The 26,317-nt window shown below is 42.1% G+C and overlaps 1 protein-coding gene across 1 annotated transcript in view; it reads left to right on the top strand.

The window, feature by feature from the left end:
- The first annotated feature begins 1,388 nt into the window (after positions 1-1,388).
- PCNX2 (pecanex 2) overlaps positions 1,389-26,317 on the top strand; it is a 305,854-nt gene continuing 280,925 nt past the window's right edge. The window contains exon 1 of the mRNA XM_035008472.1: positions 1,389-1,541. Within this exon, the coding sequence (XP_034864363.1) occupies positions 1,389-1,541 (153 nt within the window). The remainder of the gene's footprint in view (positions 1,542-26,317) is intronic.

Genomic DNA, 26,317 nt, shown 5'->3' with positions numbered 1-26,317 from the left:
CTCTTATTTCATTTCAGCATAGGAAGCCTGACATGCCTTTTCATGGGCCTGGCTCAGGCAGCCACGAGCAAATGCTGCTGCAGACCAAAATATAGGCAGGGCATACACAGGTGCACATATCAGAGAAGAGATGTGATGTGTTTGGGACAGAGGACATGGGAAAGGCATGTTTGGGGACCATGGAACCTTCTAATCCTTGCTCTTGCCCAAAGGCCCTAACTCACACAGGGCTTCCTCTGCTCATTCCTCATCAAGACAAGTTCCTTTTTATCTTTTTATCCCTTTCCAAAACCTGTTCTCTGCAAGAATCTGAAACTCATGTACTTGAAGTTATCAATGACTAATAATGAGAGTTTCTTTTCCTCACTCTAAAGATGAGTTCCCATTTATCTCGTTCTTGTCCAAAACCCACTTTCAAAAGAGAATTTGAAATTTATCTACTATAAATTATAAAATAATATAAAAGCTTAAAGATTATTATTTCCCTGATGTCTTCTAGTGGGTCTTCCTATCTAAACAGTATAGAAAGACTTAGGCTAACATTGTAAGTAGTAGATTGATGACTGGGATTATGTTCTAGGCAAAATATAAAAAGACAAGTCTAACTGAGGCTCTTGAAATTATTCCAGGAAGGTGGTTATCTTCTTTATCTGCCAAGTTGGACAACAGAGGGGAAGAGGGGAAAAGGTCGGGGAGGCGAAAAGGTCAGTGCCAGAGGCACAGGTAGGGCGTAGGCTGACTAGCTGAACGTCTGAGGTCAGCGGTTAATTAAGGAGAATGAACCTGTGCAGGCAGTGTTCAGGGGGGAGAAATTACACTGAATGATGTGTGTCAGGGTCTTGGTTACATAAATATTTTTGGTGCAGGAAGCAAAAGGGGAAAAGGGAAAAGAACGGGTCTTGGTTTGTCCCTTCTGCATGAGAACATCTTTGATTTTTTTCAGCCGTTCAGACCCCCTAATAAGAGGATGGGGAGGAAAAGAGGGGGCTGCGGGCAGAGCCAAAGAAGAGAGGCTGGAGGGACTCAAATGCTTCCACCCGCCCGCAGGCCTATTGGAAGGAGCCTGGGCGGGCGCTGGGCGGAGCCTGTGGAGCATCCTCTAAGCGGCCGCCTCTGAGAACCATGGGAAAATCCTTCCTCCCTCGGACATGGCGCCCACCTGCCCCGCGGCAGCAGCCGAGTCCGGCGCCGCGGTTCGCGGGTCCGGGCCGGAGAGCAGCTCGAGCTTCAGTCGCGGGGCGGAAGGAGGCGGCGGCGGCGGCGGCGGCGGCGGCGGCGGTGGCGCCGCCCGGGGGCCTGGGTGTTAGAGCCGAGCGCGCCCGGGGGCCGGCAGCGGCGGGCGGCGGGCGGCGTGCAGCGGGGCGCGCCGGCCCCGGGGCGCCGCAGGCATGGTGTCCCAGGCGCTGCAGCTGCTCCGGCAGGGCGTGTGGGCCGCGCTCACCGGCGGCTGGTACCACGACCCGGAGCAGAGCGAGTTCACCAACAGCTGCCACCTCTACCTGTGGCTCTTCCTGCTTCTGCTGCCCTTGGCCCTGCATCTGGTGAGTGGGGAGGTTCGAGCCGGGGCGACGTGAGGATGGAGGGAAGACGGGAGAAAGCCACCCAAACCTGCGTGTCTGCCTCCTGGTGGAACGGCTTGGCAGTGATTCTTAAGGGGTGGGGTTAAGAAGTATAAACGTACTGTTTGTTATAAGATACATAAGTCGTGGGGGTGCAATATACAGCATGGGGAATGCCGTCTATAATATGGTATTAACTTTGTAAGGTGACAGATGGTAACTGGACTTATCGTGACGACCATTTCGCAATGTATACAAATGTCGACTGTGTTACACGCCACAAACGAATATAACACTGTATTGTCAGTTACACCTCAATTTAAAAGAAAAGAGGTGAAATGAGGAAGGTCTTAAGGAATTTGGGACAGAGGGAAAGGGGGCCAGGGACTCACTGGCAGGAAAAGTAGAAAGGACTTTGGGAGCTCTGGGACTCATTAAGAATTGATGCTGGCTGTTAGGATGAGTCAGACTCTGCTTGTCGCTGGGGGATGTTGAACCTGTTTTGGAAGTGGAAAATCCTAGGCCTCCTGGCTGGTTAGCTGGGCATGATAGCCAAAATGCAAAATGCATTGTGAAAAGCAAACCTATTTCAGTTGTTGATCTTCTTGCCCCCTCCCTCTCTCCCTGTTTTGCTTTGAGAAGGCAGTTTCAATTATCAATTACTTAACTTCCAATTTCTACACCACTATGTGAAGAAATCTATAGAAAGATAGAATAATGGGAAAATCTAATGTAGTTTATGCCAAGTATTACAGTACCTAGTTGGGGCTTGACGCTTCAAGAGGGTTACCATAATTGAGTGCTTGCAGAACCACTACAGAGATAACCTTCTTGGGTAAATTAAATATACCTAATTGAAACAGTGATTAACCTTATTTGAGAAGCTGTAAAGGTAAGGTGCTCCATGTCTTATTAAACGTTGTGTGCCAAGGAATCTAATTTTGATATGTCTCTTGAAGGACTTTATTCCTAAAATGTAATTTAATCATGTTCTCCCCACCAAAAATCTTCAGTAAGTTTGCACAGCTGATCGATTCCAAGTGTGACATTAGAGGCTGTCCATGATTTGGCTCCTGTTTACTCTTTCTGGCATTTTATCCAGAGGGTCAGAATTCTGGCTCTGAAATCAGGCTTAAATTTTGGGTCCACCTCTCACCAGTTCTGGTGAACTTGGAGAATTTACATACCTTATCTTATTTTTCATTTTCTTAGCTGTAAAATGAGAAAAATAATGTTACCAGATGTACAGTGTTGTTTTGGAGCTTAAATGAGACACTTTTATCCATCTGTCTGGCTTGCCCCAGGATTGGGTTCTCAGACTTGGTTTAAATTTCTGTTTTGCTGCATAGTAGCTGTTTGGCCTGATGTTTGACCTATCTAAACCTTAGTTTTCTCAGCCTTAAAATGGATATGATCATGATCATATCACAGGAAAAGTGAGTAAATTTTCATATAAAAGGTATGGAGATACCTTCAATAAATGTAAGTTTACTTCTTCTTCTATGACCTTGTTCATTATTTTTTCCTGGCCTATAGATCTTGATGTTTTTTCTTTGTCTAGAGGGGCAGCATAACTGAGTGATGAGGAACACAAAGTTGGGTTCAGTCCTGGTTCTTCTGCTTACTAGTTATGTGAGCTTGAGCAAGCTTCAGCTTCCTGGTTTGTAAAGCAGGGATAATAGTACCTCCTTATAGGGCATATATGAACGTTGATTGATTGATTGAATGGATGAATAGTTGATTGAATGAATGAATGAAAGTACTTCTCAGTACCTGGCACATAGCGACTGCTCAATATGAACTGGGCTTTTTTTTTCCCTCCCCTTCTCTCATCATTCACTTGCCAGAATCTCTCCATCCTTCTCTGTCTCAGCTTCCCTGATTTCCATTCAGCTAGAATTAATTTCTTTTCTCTCTTGCCCTTCTACCATTCTGTATTTACTGTTAGTACAATAGCACATTTTGAATTCTGCTTTGTACTTAGTTGTTGGAACCTGTATTTTACCTCTACTCCTAGATCATGAGCTTTTTGAGGGCATGTGTTTTGATTTTGTTGATTCATCTTGGTTTTTCTTGTTGCATCTAGTGAAGTGCCCTGCATTTGGTTAACAGTGAGCTCATATATAATAAACTGGTGGAAATAAAATCAACCTGCCTCTCTTCCTGTTCCATCCAGCATTATATTTTCTACCTCACTATATATTTTGAGTATTTCTGATCATGAAAGCAATATATATTCTACTTCTAATCCTACTCCTCAGCAACAACCACATTAGCATTTAATGTATATTCCTACAGATTTTTTTAGGCGTATGGGCTCATTTTTATGTAACTCCTTTTGAGATTTGATGTATAAATGTGATCAGAACCCTTAATTTCTACCTAATTATGCTTTATTGAGTAGCTTGATTTCTAACTTGTATTTGTGAATAGGAAATTGTCCTTAGTTAAGTTTCTCTTTAATGCTATTTTAAAATAATTTTTGTCTAGATCTCAAGAGTTTAGAAAGTAAAAACCCGATACCTTAAATAATGCTACTCTTACATTGGATTTTTTGGATCAAACCAGTTATGCCAAAATTTTTGTATCTTTTTGCCAGTGTGCTTTCAAGTATTACAGAATAATTTTATGGGAGTGCATTTGTCATTGCTACTTTTTAATATATCTTCCCCAAAATGCAAGTTAGCCTTTTATTTCTCTGGTTGTCTGGTCTCTGAAAGTGACTTTGGCGATAAAAGACCCTCCTTCTCCAGATGAGGGTTCTGTTCTCTAGGTCTTGATGTTTAAATATATTCTTCTGCACTTCAGTGCCTGCCTGCGATTGTTAACATCTTTTTCAGCTTGTTCCACTTAGAGGAACTTAGTCCAGAAAAGCTACCTTGCTGCTCGCTGATAGCAAGGGCTTATTTGAAGTTCTGTTATTTAAGGGGCCCTGGACTTTTCTGTTTTTTGCACAATTTGAGTGTAAACATGTTTAATCAAGATAGTTCTACTGTAGGGAAAATCCACCTTTTAATTTAATGGGGACTTTGAGTTTGTAAATTAAAACTTTATTATTAACTATTGAGGCAAACTTATCTCTGAGCCCTAGGGTTTACGTAGGCCTGGTTGATAATGTGGGAAGTAGATTATTTATTAGCATTCATAAGCTATTTACATATTTTGGGGAAATGTTCAACTAAAAGCATTAAGACAATTTGGAAAGAGTTTTGATTTATTATCAGTGTGACTTGCTTTTGGACAAACTGAAAGATGCATTTGTCATTAGAGATACTTAAACTTTCATTTATTACACATGTTCTTGTACTAACTCTTTTGAGATAATGAATGGAAATTCATATGGAGCTTTAGAACAGTAATACCACGGGCATGATTCTGACCCTGTGTAAGTTCTTTTTTTTTTTTTTTTTAAAGATTTTATTTATTTATTTGACAGAGAGAGAGCGAGAGCAGGAACACAAGCAGGGGGAGTGGGAGAGGGAGAAGCAGGCTTCCCTCTGAGCAGGGAGCCGGATGTGGGACTCGATCCCAGGACCCTGGGATCATGACCCGAGCCGAAGGCAGACGCTTAACGACTGAGCCACCCAGGCGCCCCGACCCTGTGTAAGTTCTGACAGCTCCAGGCTAGTGTCAAAAGGCATCCCTGCTCGACCACCTATCAATTACTTCACTTCTGCATGCCTCAGTTTTAGCATCTGTAAAATGGGGAGTATGTGTTTCATTTTAGATATTTCGCAACTGAAATCCAGAGGGAATGGGTTACTTGCCTAAGGTCATCTAGACAAGGGGGTAAAATCTGGAATTTTAGTTGAGGTCCTGTTGTAACCAAGTTCTTGGCCTTCGCACAGCACTGTACTGCTAGACTTGGTACACGTGAGAGCATTTGAATTCCCTGAAACAGTAGGTCCACATAAAGTGGCATTCTCATTATCCCAGTGGCAGTATGAGTAACCCAAGCAGACGAAGTGTTGAGTAGTGGAAAAAATGGGGTGGAACCTTGATATTCTTCAAGACCCTTTGCAGGGCAAAATTATATTCGATTTTCACAGAGAAAGCCTGTCTTTTATCTTATGACTCTAACTTTATGTTGCCTTTCATTTTCATTTTCTTTTTTTTTTTAAAGATTTTATTATTTATTTGACAGACAGAAGGGAAAGAGAGAGAGAGAGAGAGAGAGAGCACACAGGCAGCGGGGAGTGGGAGAGGGAGAGGCAGGCTCCTGTGCTGAGTAGGGATCATGACCTGAGCTGAAGGCAGATGCTTAACCCACTAAGCCACCCAGGCGCCCCTCATTTTCTTTTATTTTAGCTACTCTTGCTCTGTTTCCAGTTCTGCTTTTTAATTTAGTGTTGGAGTCTTCCTTTGACAGGAACCACTTCATTTCCAATTGCTGTAACGATCTATCATGTGTCAGGGTAGCACTAGACACAAAGTAAGCATTCTATGTCTGCTGGCTGGTATTGTTACAACTGGTCAACCACTCTGCTATTATAGTCTGGAGCCAGTCCTCCATTCGGGTACATAATTATTTTTCCTTAGGTTTTATATTTCTTTGTACCCCTCCTTCCACTCCCACTTCTAACATCTAAAATGCCTTTGCATGAATTATGAAAAGATGTTGTGTTCAAAAAGTGACCCTTTCCTGGCTCAGGACTTGGGGACTAAACCTCAGTCACCATTTGACCCTGTCAGCTGGAGGAAGCCTTTGTGCAAAACACAACCTGCACAACCTTACATGGCAGGCCTGGCTGGGTCTGCTTGGTCATTGTCACTTTGTTACATGTACCTGACATTGCTGCTCTTCCCAAAAGGTTACCTCTCATCCTGGTCAGTCCTAGTATTTATACTCAATTTCTCCGTAAAGGCTTTTTCTGCTATTGAATCACATGGACCATACTCTCTCTCTTTTGACTCTGAGAAGCTGGTTATCTGGTCTTTCTACCTTTGGGAGCTTATTTATTCTCATCTGATCCTTTGTACTTTCCCATAACTTACCTGCATGTCTGAACTTCCTTCCTTCCACCCTTACCTGTCTCCCGCCCTCACCTGCCTCCCGCCCTCACCTGCCTCCCGCCCTCACCTGCCTCCTGCCCTCACCTGCCTGCAACAAACAGGGGTTAAAGGTGAGGCAGCCACACCTTGCAGATGCTTAAAGGCATTCTTTCCTGGCCCTGGGCCTCTGAAGAAGTGCAGACCCAAGCCTTCTAGATTTGGGCTCAACGCCATCCCATGCAGTTGTCTTTAAAATTTTGCTGCTCCAGATGGCTGTTTGGACTATGTATGCAAAGGTCTGGGCTCCACGATGGCTTTGCTTTCCTGGTGTCAGCCCTTTTACTAGGGGGGTCCGTCCATCCCTGGGGTATCCCAGGGCAGTCATCTTCAGTCTCTCCAGGGTAATAACCCCTCTCCTGAGTGATGATTGCCGCCTTTCTGCGAAATGCCTCCTGCTCATCCTTGTCCTCGGCCACTTAGCCACATGGATGTTGTGGGCAGGTTGTGTTTTGTGTCTGTGGCAACGGAACTAGCACCTGCCTCGTCCTGGGATGTCAGCCTCTGGAGCACCCTCCAAAAATAGTGCTCTTTCTCCCTCTCTTTCTGTTCCAGTATTTCAAGTTCATGACTAATTTTCTGGTGGTTAAATTTATGTCTCCCAACCCACCCCCACTTCCCTTAGAGCTTTTTGAGATTTCTCCCCAATTAGTAACTAGTTATATTTGGATGCTGCTCTCCTCAGATATACCATTAGTTTTTCCAGTTGTGATGTCTAATACTTTAATACCCTTGATGTTTTTTTTTTGTTTTTGTTTTTGTTTATTTGTTTGTTTTTTTGCAGGGACGTTGACACTTATCAAGTGATGATTGTTTTCCTGATTTTAACCTCTTGGTTTCTCAGATGGTTACTTTTAAGTATTAACCATTTTATCCTGTCTGAATCTCTTTCCCACATCCGATGGAAGAATAAAATGGACAGTTCTTAGTGGTACTCAGATTTTTCCCTTGTTTTCTGATGAATCTTTCCCCTTTAACGTTTAGTGTATTATTATTATAAGCTGTTGGAATAGGCGGTAGCAACAGCCAATGCTCCCCAAACACGTATAAGGCGGGCCTTCTCATGAGAACTCTGCGTGCATTCGGCCACCTCGTCCCCACAGCCCAGAGAGGCACTGCCATTATTCCCATATTACAGGTGATGGTATTGGCACAGAGAGGGTAATTAACATGCATAAGGGTGTGTGGGCAATTGTGACATAAGCAAAGTGAGAGTCCCAGCCGTTGGTGCTCTTACCAGCCAGCCACACCACCTAATAATAGGTAATTTCACAACATGGGCATTTACATCCTGCACGTTGGCATGAAGAGATACAAACTCTGAAAATGTGCACAAGACCATCTCGTGAAAAGTTAACTTGCCTCTTGTCCGAGAGGCCAGCACCACATACAGACTCCTGTGTGTTGTTCCAAGGATATTTTATACACAGGTGGGGCAAGTTTGGTGTGGGGATACTGGGTTGAATCATAAAGCAACCTTCTTTGTTCTCTGTTGCCCTTGTGGTTTGCTCTCTATAGAGGGTTTTTTCTCTACTGGATAAAAGCATGCACAAGCCCCAGGACTTTAGCTGACAAGTAATAAAAGTCGTATAATTGCTTTAAGGAACAAACACAGACTTGACTGAGATTTCAGAATGTCCAGTTCCATATGGTAATCAAAACTCCAACTATTCAGTCATTTCTACTGGCAGGAATGGGTCTAAGGATGGCATGCTGTGTCCCACTCTCCTCCTCCCTCACACGTTGGTTGATGTTTCTGATGCCTTTAGTCTTGATGAGCTGGAAAGTTCTTTGTTGACTGGCATAGTGGTAAGCTGGCTCTGGGCTCTGGAAGTATGGCATGTATTCTCAGCTGAACCTCTCTGGCAAGGCCCTTCCCCGGGTCCTTCAGAGACCCTGTTCTTCTTGCCAGTGCTCTGTCTCTTTCAGTTCTTTGAGGAAGGCGGCTGCATCTGTGTTCTGTCTGCTTGCTAATACTTGCACCGTTTCTCAGAATTGGCAGTTCACCGAAGTGGCTTCTGCAGGGCCTCCCCACTCTGGCAGCCCTTTGGGACGTTCTCTAAAGCAAACTCCTGCAGACTTGCACACAGAGCCCATGTGAACACTCACATACCCTCTCCCATCATACCCTGGGAGGGAGGCCAAGCTCACACATAGCAACTTCCCCTTTGTCCCTCCATCAGAGCAGTGAGCCAGCTGGTCTCACATCTTTTAGCTCTTTTGGGAAGGAGTCAGACACTACTCAAATTGTCCTTCCCACTCCCCACCCAGATTGTGGGGGAACCCATAGTAGGTCTCTGAGTGCTCCCACTGTAGCCTTTCTGTGTTGATTGGGGCAGATGCAGACACAGGACTCACTGAATACTGTTGGTCCCTTCGAAAAATCTCCGCAAGTCCTCTCCTTCTGGGTTGTATTGCATCCTCATTTTCGGTGAGAGATTTTAGAGTCATCTAATTCATTTTCATAACCTATTTAGAAGTTTCTAGATGTGGCTTGATCCAGAAGTTGGTTGGAATCCAATTTCTATCCTATCTTGGCTTTTTGATCAACACTTCCAAATGAATATTTTGTTATATACATATGCAGTCATTTGTCTGTACATATATTCTTATTTTTCCGCTTTATGGAACATCTCAGACATCAATACATAAAGAGCTACATCATTATTTTTAATGTTTACATAGTTCCACTGTAGGCATAAAGGGTAATTTATTTGACCTGTCTCCTATGAAATACTTAGATTTTCATATGATCTTTACCCTAATGTGAATATTTGGCTATTTGTATTAAGTTTCATTGAGTATTTGAACATATATGTATCAGTCAGGATGTTCTAGTTTGTGCTGATGTAACAAATAACCTTAAAATCTCTTTGGCTTTACCAAGTTTATTTTTTATTCACATTATATGTCCAACATGATTAGTAGGGGGTGGGGGGCATGGTTAGCTGGGGGTCCTGCTCATTGTAGGCATATAGGCACCTAGGCTAATAGAACCTCCATTTTGGGTTGGCTAAGGGTCTGCTCCCTATCATCCTCACCCTGGCTGATCATTGCCAGTCACCGTGATGGAGGGAGGGAAAAAGAGAAGGCCGTGCAGTCACTCTTGAAGATCCTGCCTGGAAATGGCAACTACCTCTGCACTCAGACTTCTTGGTCAGGGCAAGTTGCATGGTCATACCTAACTCCAAAGGGAGAGGAAAGGGCAGTCGTACCATGTGTCCAGGGAGGAATTGGACATATTTGTTGGACAGCACTTATGTGTATGATTGCAAACTAAGCGCCAGGTATTCTGATAGATATTGGGGAAACAACAGACAAAAGATAGATTAGTATCTCTCCTCATGAAGTCAGCAGATAGAGGCAAATAAACATAAATAAAACAATGATAATCATTATTATACGAGAAGTACAAAGTGCTGTATAGTAAAGATGGGAGACCCCATCCTGGCTTTCGTATTTAGGGAAGGTTTCTCAGAGAAAATGACTTCTGATCTGAGACCTGACAAATGCCTAAGGAGTTAGCCAAATGAAAATGGGTAGACCATGAGGAATTTGGATCAAATTCTCAATATAGTGAGACACACTGATGCTGGTTTTTCATTTTTGTTTTCTTTTGTGTTTTTTGGGTCAAATTTGTAGTAGTATGTTATTTTTTTTTATTCCCCAATTTTTATTTTCAAAAAGTTTCTTGTGCATAAAAAAGTTGCAAAAATACTGAATGGATACTATATGCTCTTCACTTAGATTCACCAATTCTTAATATTTTGCCACATTTGCTTCATTATTCTCTTCGTATATTTATCCATTTTTTCATTTCATGATAATTTCCTGAATAAGTTGCTGTATCATTTCAGAATAAGTTGCAGGCATCAGACACTCCCTGGGGCGCCTGGGTGGCTCAGTTGGTTCAGCATCCGACTCTTGATTTCAGCTCTGGTCATGATCTTGGAGTCCTGGGATGGAGCCAGTGTTGGGCTTTGTACTCAGTGGGGAGTTTGTTTGAGGATTCTCTCCCTCTCCCTCTGCCCTTACCCTGCTTGTATGTGCACTCTCTCTCTGTCTAAAATAAGTGAATTAAAAAAAAAAAACTTCTAAAAAAAGGACACTTTCTCCCTAAAAACGTCAGCAGCTATTTCTTAAGGAGAAGGACATTCTCCCACATAATTATCACGCACAAAAGAAGTTTTATTGATCTAATGTTGTCTAATGTATAATTCCCATCCAGTTTCCTGTTTTCCCAATTGTGCCCTACATAGCTGGAGCTTTTTGTTTTGTTTTTCTGTATCCAGGATTTAGTCACAGATCATACATTGCTTCCAGTTGTCATGTCTCTAAATCGCACTTTATTCTAGAATGAGTTCTTCAAGCCTTTTTGTTTTCTTTTGTGGCATTGAAAGATGTTTTGTAGACTGGTCCTTAATTTAGATATTTTGGATCATTTCCTTGAGATTAGATGTGTGATTATGCTTTTTTTGGCATGAAATCTGCATAAGTAACGTATCCTTGTCATGCATAACATCACTGGCATGTGACATCCTCCTCCGACTGTTAGTGCTGTTAAGTTTGGTCACTGGTTAAGGGGCTGTCACCTACATTAGTCTATTATAAAGGTACCTATTTGTCCCTTTGTATTTAATAAGTAATCTGTGAGGAGAAATCTAGAGGCTGTATATATTATTGTATTCACCCAAATCTTTCACTCAGTGGTGGTAATATACATTGATTCTTGCCTAAAATAATTATTGCAGTGGTGGTTGCAAAATAGTGATTTTCTGTTTATTGGTATTCTTCTGTAAAGAAAAGCTTTCCCTTCCCCCTGCCCCTGTAGTTTTCTTGTGCTTGGTAGTGCTCCTAGACTTGTTTTTTTAATTCAATGGGTTAAAATCTGTTCCTATGATCATTCTTTTTGATATTCAAATTACACACAATTTGGCAAGTGGGACTTTGAGCAGTTCTTGCATCCTTTGGATATGCCCCCCGGCAGGTTCTGAGTATTTTCTTGCTTTCTGGCTCAGCAAGATAGTCCAAGTCTAGCTTGTACTTTTCCCAACCCAGCCCTGGAAAAAGCAGCCATTTTTCTAAGGAATCTGGATCCTTTTAGTGGGGAATGACATTTGGAAACCAAGATTGAGGGCAGCAGTAGTTGTATTCATTACTGCTAGATTTTCTTTACTTTGGGTCCCAGAGCTGGGGGAGCTTATCTGTCTGTCTGTCTGTCTGTCTATCTATGTATTTCTTTATCCATCTATCTATTGAGAGTTCATTCTGAAACCTTTAATCTGATCCAAATCAAAGGATTCTTCCTCTTCTTTACTCCTTTCACATTTGTATCTACTTTTTCCCACAAGGAGAACTCTGGTTGCCAAAAACATCATTTTTTCAACATGAAATATACACAGGAAGTACTGCTCCATACCACCACCAAAACAAAATCTTTCAGTAAAGTTCAAGCTTGCTTTGAGTTTTTATTATTATTCTTTAAGAATATATGAGTAGTGTGCTAATGAGAGTATTGTGTTCTAAAATTATTTGGCTTGGGACGCCTGGGTGGCTCAGACGGTTAGGTGTCTGACTTAGGCTCAGGTCATGATCTCAGGGTCCTGGGATTGAGCCCTGTGTTGGGCTCCCACTCAGTGGGGATTCTGCTTGTCCCTCTGCCCCTCTCCCACTCGTGAGCTCCCTCTCTCTCTCTCTCTCAAATAAATAAATACAATCTTTAAAAAAAATAAAGTTAATTGGATTAATTCTTTGAAATTTTTTTTTAAATTCAGATTTAAAATTGTATTAGTTTCAGGTGTACCACATAATGATTCGGTATTTGTATAGGATTCATTCTTTACTTTTATTTTTTGATTTGTTTTTGTAGGTATTGTCAGTTTGATGAATGTTTACGTCCACCTGTGGGTATATAATTTTATTTTTTTCCCTTCATCCTTGTTGATTTAATAACTTTTTTTTTAAAGATTTATTTATTTATTTATTTTTGAGAGAGAGAGAATGAGAGAGAGAGAGCACATGAGAGGGGGGAGGGTCAAAGGGAGAAGCAGACTCCCTGCCGAGCAGGGAGCCCTATGCGGGACTCGATCCAGGGACTCCAGGATCATGACCTCAGCCGAAGGCAGTCGCTTAACCAACTGAGCCACCCAGGCGCCCTGATTTAATAATTTTTGGAAGTATAAAACCTTAACATGGTTCAGAAAACACATTTCAAAGATATGTTGTTTTACTTTATAAAAAATTTTCTCTGGCTGCTGGGTAGAAAGTAGATTAGAGAAAGAGCAGGAATAGAAGGGGAAGTTTTAGTAGTCCAGCCAAGAGACGGTGGTGGCATTAAGATGGAGACATGTGAATGTATTTTCATAAGATTTAGTGATAAGTTTGTTTTGGGGGTGGAGGAGTGAGGATAAGGGAGGAATCAAGGTTATCTGGTTTGAGCAGCAGGTGTATGAGCTACCATTGCCTAAGATGGGAAAGGTAGGAGAGGAGAGTTGGTGGAAAGGGTTGGGAAACCAAACATCTAATTTTAGACATGTTAGTTTGGAGTTTTCTTTTAGACATCAAAGTGGAGATGTTGAGTAGATAGTCAGATACAGGTGTGGAGACCTTAAGGAAGCAATAGTAGCTAGAGATAAGAATTTGAAAATCATCCATGTAGAGATTATATTTACTGTCAAGGGACTGAGTGAGAGCTCCTAGAGAAGATGTGTAGAAAGAGAGAAGATTTGATCTCCAAATCTTTACCTTTCTATGCAGGCAATAAAAACATTTGCCCTGTTGTTCTCTGCTTCTTCTCAAAACACCATATCTGAATTTATTATTCCATGGTATTGATGAATGATGCATAGATGATGGTGATGGTGATGGTGATGATAAGTGATACTAACATTTGGGTGCTTATTACGTTTCAGAAGGTGAGGTCCAAGGAGCTCTCTATGCAGACATAGGGCAAAGAGGTGGTATGGGTGAGGCAAGGGAAAGACTGGAGACCGTGGCGTCTTGCATTAAATGTTGACTTTTAGAGACATTGACAAGAACATTTTCAGTGGAGTGCTGGGGAGTTGAAGCCAGATTGCTGTGTGTTTAAGAGGCAATGGGAGGTGAAGGAATGAAGACAGCTGGTAAGGATGGTTCTTTCATGCAGGGAGCAGAGAAATGGCACAATATCTGGAGAGAAGTTTGGATTCAAGAGAGGCTTATCTCTCCACCAACTCTGCAGGAATCTTGAGGGTGGGGATGCAGTTTGACTTCCCCTTTGTCCCTGGTGTAGTACTTTATACACAAGGGATGATCAAACTTCTCTTTCCACTAATGGAATCTAATTGGTAAGAAAAGATACAGTTTTGGTAGTGCATATACAGTTTGTGGTCAGGCTTATTTCAGTATACTCACTGCAACGTTGTGGCCAGGATCCAGATCATTAAAAATGGAGTTTGAAAACCCAGGTGTTATTCTTTGTATTGGATTTCTTTGAAGTTCAAATTGCTGTTGTTTCCAGGATAACTTTTGTTTTATTATTTATGTGGCAATTATGTATTTTTGTGGCATTTGTGTAATAATTATAAACTTTTTCCCCATCATGGGAAACTTGTACTTTAAAAAGACCACTGGATCAAACGAAAATGATTTTAACTCATTTGTTGATATTGATTGTTCTTAAATATGGAAGTTTTGGATTGTGAGGGACCTGAGTAATTTTTTTGTATTGGATCATGCATATGTTTTAGTTCTTCCCCCAAATCTTTACCATGTCAAAAGAAAATCAAGAGAACCAATCCTTTTTTGCCTTTGGTCTTCCTCATCTTTTGATAATGTCTTCTTCCTTTCAAGATGGCAATTAGATACTGGACAATCAGGGAAGAACAAAATCCCTGCCTATAGGAAATATCCCTGACACAAATATTTTTTCAAGAAAACAACTGTCTTGGCTTATTTCAGAATTGTTTTTTCTTATTATGTATTATTATTAACACTCCTAACTGCCTATACAGACAATAAAAACATTTGTTCTTTTGCCCTTTGCTCTGTCATGAATACATCATATCTGGACTTTTTATTCCACAGTTTGATGAATGATGCATAGCTGAGAGTGATGATGATGGTGAGAATAAGTGACACTAACAGTTGAGTGCTTATTACATTTTAGAAAATGTATTAATAAAATAATTAACGACCCTGTTAAGAACTATTATTCCCATCTCACAGAAGAAACAGATTTACAGAGGTCAAATAACTCCCCAAGTGGCAAAATTGTTAAGATGAGAAAAATTTAAAACATATAGACATGCATTGCTATCATAAATATTGATTTATTCACTAATATTTTTGAGTAACTATTTGCTGGATACCAGGCTGGGTGTTGAGAGTATAATGGAGAACAAGTTGGATCTGGCTCTTGTCCTCATGGCACTTATCATCCTTACATGGCTCTTATGGATAAGTAAGAATAAATAAAAAAATATAAACGCCTTGAAAAGGGACAAACAGAGAGTTGACACAGAGAAATATACATAGGTACATACACATATAACCAATAAACATGTGAATGATTATTTTACTAATAATCCAAGGAGTACACATTAAAATAACGTGATTTTGGCATATCTAGATAGCAGAGATTTATTTATTTTATTTATTTATTTATTTATTTATTTATTTATTTATTTAAAAGATTTTTATTTATTTGACAGAGAGAGATACAGCGAGAGAGGGAACACAAGCAGGGGGAGTGGAGAGGGAGAAACAGGCCTCCTGCCGAGCAGGGAGCCCGATGCGGGGCTCGATCCCAGGACCCTGAGATCATGACCTGAGCTGAAGGCAGACGCTTAACGACTGAGCCACCCAGGCGCCCCTAGATAGCAGAGATTTAAAAGATAATACCTAATTACTTAATTTTTTTTATTTTTTATAATTATTTATTTATTTATTTGAGAGAGAGAGAGAGAACATGCATGAGTTGGGGGGAGAGGCAGAGAGAGAGAGAGAATTGCAAGCAGACTCCCTCCTGAGGGGGGAGCCCCATGTGAGACTTGATCTCAAGTCCCTGAGATCATGACCTGAGCTGAAATCATGAGTTGGATGCTTAACTGACCAAACCACCCAGGCAATCCCCACCTAATGTATTTTAAATAAATAGCCCTTCTCAAAAATTTAGAGGCATATATGTACAAGATGAATCACCAAAGCACTATTTGTTATAGCAAAAGACTAGAAACAGATCTCTATTGATATGGAGCTGGTTGATGGAATTATGATACGTCCACATAGCAGAGTGCTGTGCAGTTATAAAAATGTGGATGAGGAAGTAGGCCGCTATAAAAATGATCTCTAGGACCCACTCTTGTGAAAAAAAAAAAAAAAGGAAAGCTATGTATAGACTAAAAAGGAGGAAGGAAATATGAAGCAAATATCCAGTTGCTTATGTTTCAAGAAGACACAACAAAAGGATAAATTTTAAAAAACTAATAAAAAATAAGCAGAGGGAAAGAATGGGGGAGAGCAACAGAGCTAGAAACAAGAAATGGACTTGTTTCATAGTTTGGTGGCACACTCAAAAAATATTTCAAATGACTTTAAGCATAGAGCTTCTGGGGCGTCTGGGTGGCTCAGTCGGTTAAGTGTTTGCCTTCAGCTCAGGTCGTGTACTCAGGGTCCTAGGACTGAGCCCCACATCGGGCTCCCTGCTCAGTGGGGAGTCTTCTTCTCCCTCTCCCTCTGCCCCTCACCCTTGCTCGTGCTCTCTCGCTCTCTCTCTCTCGATCTGCTCTCTCACTCAAATAAATAAATAAAATCGTTAAAAAAAATAAACACAGAGCTTCTAGGCTACTGGGGTATAATCTAAAGATAAGAGAACCACGAAGAAATCTTAAATTGAATTTAGTTTTCTTACTGCCCTCAATAAAATTTTATATTATTATTTTGAAATTTTATTATATATATATGTAAAGAAAATAAGAAATTATGTTATTATTTTGAGGAATCAAGATTTTGACAATAAAAGAAAACATACAAATCAAATCCCAAAAATTACATAGAACCTTGTAATTTTTCATTTGAATTGGAAATACCCAGCTGAAATCATGATTTATTTTTTTTCTTAAAAATATGTATTTTTTAGCTCTATTAAATAAAACACCTAGAAGCAATGATAACCCAATAAGAATGTGCAGATCTCACACTCAGATTCTGGGCTCTAAATGCCATTTCCTTCCAAAATGAACAAGGGCTCTTTGGAGAAATGGCACATCCCAGGTCTGGGCCAGAAAATGTAGAAGAGGAGTCTAAAGTCAAAGAAGCTATTGTAGAATACTAGAGTTATATTAAAAGGCTGTGGGGGCAAACCTGTAGGTGCCCATCAACGATGGGTCCATTTAAGCACCCATGAGATCATAGTATATTGATATGCATTTAAGAGTGGGATGCATCCTATAGGAGGGCCAGACATTAATGCTGGAATATGGAAGCTATACAGGATGCTGAAAAGCTCATCTCTACTACCTGGAGCAGCTGCTCTGTTAACAAGACTTGCTCCCAGACCTGCAACTGGACTGTGGTTGGCTCCAGAATGGAACAGAGTGGAGGGCATTCATGTGTCCAGCTGCAAAGAAATGGAGAAGCAGAGGGGCGCCTGGGTGGCTCAGTTGGTTAAGCGACTGCCTTCGGCTCAGGTCATGATCCTGGAGTCCCGGGATCGAGTCCCGCATCGGGCTCCCTGCTCAGCGGCGAGTCTGCTTCTCCCTCTGACCCTCCTCCCTCTCATGCTCTCTGTCTTTCATTCTCTCTCTCTCAAATAAATAAATAAAATCTTAAAAAAAAAAAAAAGAAAGAAATGGAGAAGCAGAGCTGCACCAAAGAAGAGACATACAATCCTATTCATATCTCTTGGTTGTCAGAAAACCTTCGGGTCTTAGATATCTGCACTCCTTCTCACAGAAGCGTACCCCATAGTCCCACCACTAAGCACAATTCTTTAAGAATTCTTTCTCTCTCTGACTCATGAGATGGGGGCCTAGGTCCCCCTTTCCATCATGATGTAAACTGCTTCTCAGGGTGCTGGTCTCCTTGATGTGCTGTCTCTGCTGCAGGATCCTTTCTCCCTCTGCACACTTGTCATCTCAGGAGGACCTTAAAGTAGCCCAGGGTGGAAGCCCCAACAGCTTGCCATGAGTCAGCTGCTTCTTGTGACTTCTCCCTGCACTTGGCTTTGTCAGCTCCCGAAGAAAGCACAGTTTGTCCTTGCCATTGTTTGGGAGCCTAGAACATGAGGGAGACCAGGGCCGGGCATAACTGCTGAAGCCAAGAGAGGGCACGGTGCTGACTGGGTCAGGCAGTGCAGGATGTACAGAGAGACTCAGCCCTTGCATTCAAGGAGTTTATAATGACTGGTAAGGAGGGTCCATGAAAGTGGGATAACCTTCTGTGAGTGGCACAAATAATAGCTGATTTGGAAGTCAGTGTGCTTAACACCCAATGTACACTGAACCATTTACTAACCCACTGATCAATAAAGAATGGTAAACATAACCAGGGATGGTGCAAAGAAAGATATTCTGGCATTCCTCATCCTGCACTTGTCATTCATTGCTTCTCAGTGTTCTCTGCGTGGCTTCATTTCCCTCTTTTTCCTTCAGTCTAGCTCTGCAGGTCATTATCTTCTCTCTCCCTTGAGAGTCAAACCACTCTGATGGCTTTGCCTGTTGAGTCTGTGTTAATGGAATGTGCCCAGCACCCGCCCTTCCCTAGACTCCTGCCCCCTGTCTTGTGTTATCTATTTCCGACATCACGGTTGAAGCCCAGCCTCCCTGTGAGGCCCTTGACAACAGCTCCCCTTCTCTAACATTTTCTCCACTACCCCTAACTGGACAGCCACACGCTGTAGGACAGTTGACTTGAGTGAGCCCTTCAGTTGTGTGCCGCTCTGTATTGTTTGTATGCCACCTTATGTCTGTTCATCTCATCTCACCGTCTAGGCAGTTTACTCTTTGAGGCCAGGTTGGTTGGGGTTTGGCCTTCAGTGGAGGACCCCAGAGCACACCCTTGTTATGCAGTGATCGAGAGCCTGGAGGCTTAAGGGGGCCTTGCCATGAAAAGTTTTGGAAGGATTCTAAGAAGTGCTGCAGAGAGTTGAGTGCCGGTGTTTGCACAGGGTAGTGATGTGGTTAAAATGGTGCTTGAGAGGGACTTTCTGGTGCACTGGGCAGCAGGGGAGGGGAGAGGAATAAGCCAGTGCCCCAGGGCCTCCCTGCAGGGCTGAGGCAGCCGTGAAGGGGCCCAGCAGTAGGCTGGCCTCTGGCTCTTCCTGGATTCTCACTCCTTTCTCCTCCCGCCTCTCCCCAGGGCTCAGCTCCACAGAGCTTCTTCATATTTCTGAGGCAGCTTTATAGCTTTTGAACCTGTTCCCATGACTTGAAATTTCCCCACTCACCTCTCTAAGTTACCTCTAGTTCATTTTTTAAAAAGATTTTATTTATTTATTAGAGAGAGCACACGAGCAGGGGGGAGGGGACAGAGGGAGAGGGAGAAGCGACTCCCCACTGAGCAGGGAGCCTGTTGTGGGACTCAATCCCAGGACCCCGGGATCATGACCTGAGCCGAAGGCAGATGCTTAACCAACTGAGCCACCCAGGCACCCCACCTCTAGTTCATTCTTCAGTGCTCAAGTTAAATACCAGTTTCATATAGGATTATTCCCTGGTACTCCAAACTAGGTTAGGTCCCCTTGTTGGACCAAAATAATTAATTTTGTAATTATCTGTAATTAGTCCGTGCTGTAACAGAAGCTCCTTGCAGACAGACGTTTGCATGTTTTGTTCACGGCTCCCTCCCTCAGACCAAACATAGCGCCTGGCACAGAATGTGTATTCAGCATGTACTTGTGAGAGGCTGAGTAAATAGGGAGGCAGCTTGGTCCCTTCTGTGGTCCAGCTAACTATGTGGGGCTTTTACCTCTACCTTACTCTGGGCAGTGGACACTTGAGTGGATGCAATTTGATCTTGAAGAGATCTGGGAGAATCAGCAGGCATTCTGAGGAACTGGTCCCACTGAACTTCTATTTTTAGGCAGAGGGAACTCATGTGTTCATATTTCCCAGGTGGAAAATGCTATACATAATCTCAAGTGCTATAAAATAATAATTACTTTTAAAAATTGTGGTGAAACACACATAACTTAAAACTTACCATTTTCATCATTTCTTCTTCTTTTTTTTTTTAAAGATTTTATTTATTCATTTGAGAGAGAGAGAGAGACCATGAGCCAGGGGGTGGGGAGGGGTAGAGGGAGAAGGAGAAGTAGACTCCCTGCTGAGCAGGGAGCCCAATGGATCCCAGGACCCTGGGATCATGACCTGAGCCGAAGGCAGACGCCTAACTGACTGAGCCACCCAGGCGCTCCAACTATCTTTATCATTTCTGAGTGTATGGTTCAGTAGTGTTAAGTATATTCACACGGTTGTGCAACCAATCTCCAGAATGTTTTCATCTTGCAAAACTGAAACTCTTGCGTTCCTTAAACAACAACTCCCTCTTCCCCTCTGCTGAGTCCCTGGTAATCACCATGTTACTTTCCCTTCCTATGAATTTGATTACCGTGGATCCGTCATGTAAGTGTAATCACGCAGTACTTGGGGGCTTTTTGTGACTGGCTTATTTCCCTTAGCATAATGTCCTCAAGATTCATCTGTGCTGTAGCATGTATCCAGATTTCCTTCCTTTTTAAGGCTGAATGATAGTTCATTTTATATACATATATGCCGTATTTTGTTTATTCATCTTTGGATGGACACTTGGGTGCCTTCCGCCTCTTGCGATTGTGAATAATGCTGCTATGAACATGGGTGCACAAAAATCTCTTGGAGACCTTGCTTTCACTTCTTTTGGGTTGAAGTGGAATTGCTGGATCATATGGTTATCCTATTTTTAATTTTTGGAGGAACTGCCATACTGTTTTCCATAAATAATAAATTTTAAAATAAAAAAAAAATGTGACAACTTACCATATGGTAGCTCCTTCCCAGTAGTTACCTTACAAGATTATTCATTTATTCCAACAATCCTGCCATTGATGCTGGTGGTCTCAGATGTTTCTTCTAGAGATGTCTTTGGAGTTTCTAATGCTGACATAGGAGAGCAGAGATAATGGTTTATACTTTAGATTGTACTTTCCAGTTTTTGCACTGATTCTGTGGAAAATCACAGTTTATGCTGTACGGTGGCACACAGAGGATTTCATTAAACTCTCCAACAGTTCTGAAGTAGGTCAGCCCCTGTCTGGTCTCTCCGTGGTTAGTACTGTTCCTCCATCCAGCCTGCCATGCACTCTGATGACCCTGTAGACTACAGACAGCAACTTTTGGCTTCCATGTCTTCTACGCTCTTTGTTTCATGGTGATGACGGAATTCCTAAGCATGTGGTGTGTGAGACTCTGGAGTGCCCCACGTGTCTTATTCTGGAATGTGTATTCTTCCTGGAAGGCTCTGTGCTTCCATGCAGTATGCCTTCTGCCTGCTTTGTCTCAGGGTCCTTCAAGTTCTCACAGATGACCGCTTGCTCTGGAATGATCTCCTTGGCCTCTTACCCCCACCTCTCAGTCTGAGTTAGATGCACCTCAGTGGACCAGAATGACGCATTTCCTGCTCTATCTTGTAATTGTCTCCTCATCTATTTTGACTTTGAACTCTGTGAATACAGGGACAATGTTTTTATCTCTTTGTTTTGTACAAGGTAATCACATATACATTTATGGGCTAAGTAGTGGTTTTCAGTGAGGACGTCAAGTCTGTACCCCCTGCAGGGACACTTGGCAATGTGTGGAGACGATTTGGGCTGCCACACTGGAGGGGTTGCTGCTGGTGCCTCGTGTGTCCAGGCCAGGGAAGCTGCCACATCCTCCGGGGCCCAGGATAGCTCGCACAGCTGAGAATTACTCAGCCCGAGGTGTCAGTAGTACGGGGGTTGAGAAACTCTAGGCTAAAAGGATGAGGTGGATCATTATAGAATACCAGCGGGTGATGTCCGTGACTTTAGTGGCCCTCACTGCAGTGTGATAATATCTACTCCTTATGTTATAGTTAAGTAGGCAAAATGGTCCTAGATTGGGAGAAGTCACTGCCCCCGAGAAGCTTTGGCAGTTTTTGTAAGGAACATTTGGAAGTTCATCTCAATGACTTTATCACAGTGGCATTTCAAGTAAATGTACCAATAGCATTTAAAGAGTGGGGGCCAGACATGCTGAACATATTGTGCAATGAGAAATTGCTGGACCTCAGATGCCAGTAGAACTTCTATTCGATTGAAAAACACCATTGCACAGGAAGGAGCAGAAGCCCACTGGGCAGTTCCTGGTAGCTATGGGCTATGGAAGAATTAAATTGAAGACACTTGCCATTGGGTAGAGGGAAAGGATTCTGAGACATACAATGCCCAGTTTCTGCCTAGCATGCTGAAAAGCAGCCTGAGCAAGGGAAGGTATGCAAAATCTGCAGGTGGGCTTGGAGCCTGCACAGGGATCCCTTTTAGCTCAGCCTCTCACCTGGAGGTGTGAGCTCCCCCCATTCTGTGATTCAGACAGCATTGCAGCTTCTGCGTGTTTGTGAAGCCGAGGGCATAAAGAAAAAGTTTATAAATTCAATTCATTTTTGTCTTGCTATTCCCTTTAAAAATCTGTATTACTGACTGATTTTAATCTTTTCATATAATTGATGTTGAAGATTATTGCTTGAGAATTAAGAGATGTAATATTTTGATCCATTAAATTTAAATATTAACTGAAACACATTTGAAATTTCCTGACACTAAACATTTTCTCTGTCATTTGGGTTTTGAGGGTACTTAAAAACTCAGAGGAATCTAAAATTACTTATCAAAAATGAATGTGTAAGCTTAGATTTATCTATCAAATATAGAATTGATCAGGTACAGTTTATATTGCATTATTAAATCTCACTGTAAATTTGAAATCACACTTTTCTTTCTATTTGGAAACACACGGCATTGATAGTCAATGATATTCAAACTCACTATCCATACAGATTCCTGGTTGAGCTTATCACTGCATTGAGATTGACATCACTTTGCCTTCAGTGAGTTTACTGATTGGTTCATCCTGTTTAACTCAGTGCACATTAAACATGGAAATGAAGTGTCACCTCTTACTGTGACCATCTGAAACGGAAAAGACAATGTGCATCTAGATTTCTTGACTGGGCTAGGCATCCATTGACTGAGCTGTCCGCCATAAATATTCTTTATGAGAAGAGGAGAGAGAGAAAGGAGTAGGCACTTGCAGGTGCCAGCTTTCTAAATGGTTTTCAAAGCATTCAGGCCCACAGAGATTCTCATTTTAATGCCCCTGCCTCAAATCTGCCTCTGCAACCTTTGGCTGTTTTTCCCTCTTACCATTCTCTATAGCACTGCCTTGTCAGTCCAAACATTCGCCACTTCTGTACCCAGCACATTGCCCTCGTGAAAGCTGCACACAAAGAAGGAGGCCCAGGAGCTCAGAGAAATCAGAGCAGATCTGATAAACAGGCAAGCAGACCCCAAAGCAGTCAAGTAGCAGGCCCAAGAGAATGTGTGACGTTCTCCTTTTTGTGCATCTTACTCAGCAAGATGGAGGCACGAGGACGGCTGTCTTTTGAGAACCAGTCAGATTTCTTGATTCTACTCACCTCACCATTTTTCGGCAAGTATTTATTTGCAAGGGTGGTCTACTTCTGAGGGTACTGCTTGGAGGGCGCTCCCCACCTCGCCTGAAATTCTGTCAGGAGTTTCTGACCCCAGCATGCCTTCTCAGAGGTCTGCCTCCTCTACCTGGTATCCACAGGAATGCTGAGCTCATTCTGGTTTCAAGATAAAATCCTAAGTTCCAGATTTTCTGAGATAGTATTAAATGTGTTTTTTGTTGTTTTTTCATAATGGAACTTCGTGAAATAGGTAATGAATTGTTATTTAGGATGTGAAAACCTGTACATTCCTTCACATATAGAAATGCGGAGAAATGACTGTGCTTCTCTGTCTTGTGGCCTGACTTTCCCTCTTCCGAGGGAGTTATAGTTTACTTCGATAGGACTCAAAAATCCTACCTGAATGAAGTCATTGAAACTCATGCCTTGACACAACACTCCACATGTGTCTATTGAATGAATGAATGAATGAATGAATGAGGAATGGATGGTTGGACGGACAAAGCTCTTCTCTCCTAATTTGACAAAATGGATGAACAAGAGGGGGATCTCTCTTACCTCTGAAGCAGATAAGACAATTCAGTTGTTAAGTCCGCACCCTGTCTTTTTAGAATGACCTAGGATCTTCTAATAGTCGAGAGCTGGTTAGGCTTCCAGAAACATGAAAGAGGAGGTTCTACCCCAGATGGCACAGATACCCACTCGGGGCAGTTCCTCACAGCCAGAGGGAATATAGTGGCACACGGCAGAACCATCTGAGCACTCCTTGATGGTGGATCTCTGTCAGAGACAGCGTGTTATGTTTAGCGGATTAACGTCTTATTCATTAGGCCACATACTCTGAGTAAAAACATTTTCTAAATTACTTGAAGCTTAACCAAAAGCAGGAAAATTCAATTAACTTTAACCACATTGATAGTTTTACATTTCCCTGCCTTCTCTGATGGGTTACTGAATACCATTGAACATTTTCTTTGTACTCTTGGACATTATGTTTTTGTAGTGATGTCCTCAGGGAATGACTGAAGTGTGTTTGTGTCTCAGAAAATGACCACAGAAGTGACTTGCTTTTTCATAGGTTTTTTTTTTTTTTTTTTTTTTTAATTTCCCAACACTATCTACACAGTCATTTAGCATGTCTTGTTACATTATTGTGGTTACTTGTATTCATTCCTCATTTCCCCTCCTAATTTCTGCTATGGGCTAGGATACCATTAGGCATATTATGTGCCACATAAATGAATTATGCCTACAGGAAGAGCACAAAGCTTCCAAATGATGCTCTGAGTGACTACCCTTCCACTCAAGGTCATAACCTTTGTGCATAGACTTGGCAGTCCAGTAAGTAGCACCTCCTTTTTCTGAGCCACTCCAGGGAGACAGTAGTCAAGCAGATGGAGTTCAGGTATCACCTTTATTGCAAATTAAGCTATTTGGAAATGTGTTATATCTGCAGGTAGGTGGACTTCCTAATTGTGAGCCCTAGAGTCATGGAGCCTTACTAACTAGCTGTTCAGGGGCAGTGTGGGAAGCACTGAGCCTCTCTGACTTAGGAACCGTGCTGGAACCATGCAGTATGGAGAGATGCCACCCAGACACAGATCTCCTCGATCAGGGCTTAGTTCTGAGACAGAAGGGATAGCATGCCCAGTTCCTGCTCCCCAAAACACTGGTCAGAAATCACTGAGGAAGGAGCCAGAAGCACAGAGGCTAGCATGTAGAGGGAACGGTTCCCTTTCCTGGAAACCATAGGAGTGGAGAGGAGTTTCTTTATAACAGTGATGTGTTTTGACTGCCCAGAAGACATTTAACATTTTTTTTCTTCTGAGTCCTTGGGTCTCTGTCAGGTCATGGAAGTGGCTAGGTAAGTAACTTCCAGGTGAGAGGAGATACATGTCCTTACCAGCTTGGAAGTATGACTCACTTATGCTTTAGCTTCCTCATTTTTTTTTTTTTTTAAGATGAGAAAAGCATTTACAGAAGTCTTCTTCAAAATTAGTTTGTGAAAGTACATTGATGAGGTACCTTTATGAAATACACACTGCTAAAGTTTGAATCCTCAAGAGGGCCCTTCTTTATGTCTGCACACGGAAACCCTCAGAAGTGGTTTATTCTCACTGGATACCAGCATTATTTATGGGTAGTACTCACTTAACCAGATTATTGATCTCTCCAGGCTACTCAAGAGATGGACAGTAATAACCCATTAACCTGAAGTGAAAAACCAGAGTGGTGTAAAATGGCACAGCTACTATGGAAAACGGCATGGAGGTTCCTCAAAAAATTAAACATAGAATTGCTGTTTAATCCAGCAATTCCAGTTCTGGATATATATCCAAATGGATTTAAAGCTGGGTCTTGCAGAGGTATTTGCACACTCATGTTCATAGTAGCACTATTCACAATAAATGAAGGGTGGAAATAATCCAAATGTCCATCAACAGGTGAATGGATAAGCAAAATGTGTAATGAATGAATGCAATATTATTCAGCCTTATAAAGGAGAGAAATTCTGACCCATGCTACAATACGGCTGGACCCTGAGAACATTATGCTAAGGGAAATAGTCCAGTCAGTCACAAAAGGACAAATACTGTATGATTCCAGTGATATGAGGTACCTAGAAGAGTCAAATTCATAGAGACAGAAAATAGAATGTTGGTTGCCAGTGGCTGGGGGAGGAGGAAATGGGGGTTACTATTTAATGGGTATAAGCTTTCAGTTTGGAAAGATGAAGAAGTTCCATAGATGGATGGTGCTGATGGTTGCACAATAATGTGAATGTACTAAATGCCACTGAACAGTACCCTTAAAAAAAGTTACGGTGGTAAGTTTTATGTTATATGTATTTTACCACAATAAAATTTTTTTAAGAAAGAGTGGGTACACTCTATGAGAGAGCCTGAGCTATGAACCTCAAGGAACAGAGGTGGGTTCCATCTGAGGGGACTGCAGATGGTCTGGGTGTTCAGGCAGACAGATTCTTCTAGATGGCGCCAAATCCCAAGAAATCCAGTTTTCTGAAC

Source organism: Mirounga leonina, unplaced genomic scaffold (genome assembly GCF_011800145.1).
Source record: "Mirounga leonina isolate KUSES-001 unplaced genomic scaffold, KU_Mleo_1.0 Mir_152, whole genome shotgun sequence".
In the NCBI taxonomy this organism is placed as follows: Eukaryota; Metazoa; Chordata; class Mammalia; order Carnivora; family Phocidae; genus Mirounga; species Mirounga leonina.
Note: the sequence above shows the minus strand (reverse complement) of the source record. Positions and strands in the feature narration are given on the sequence as shown.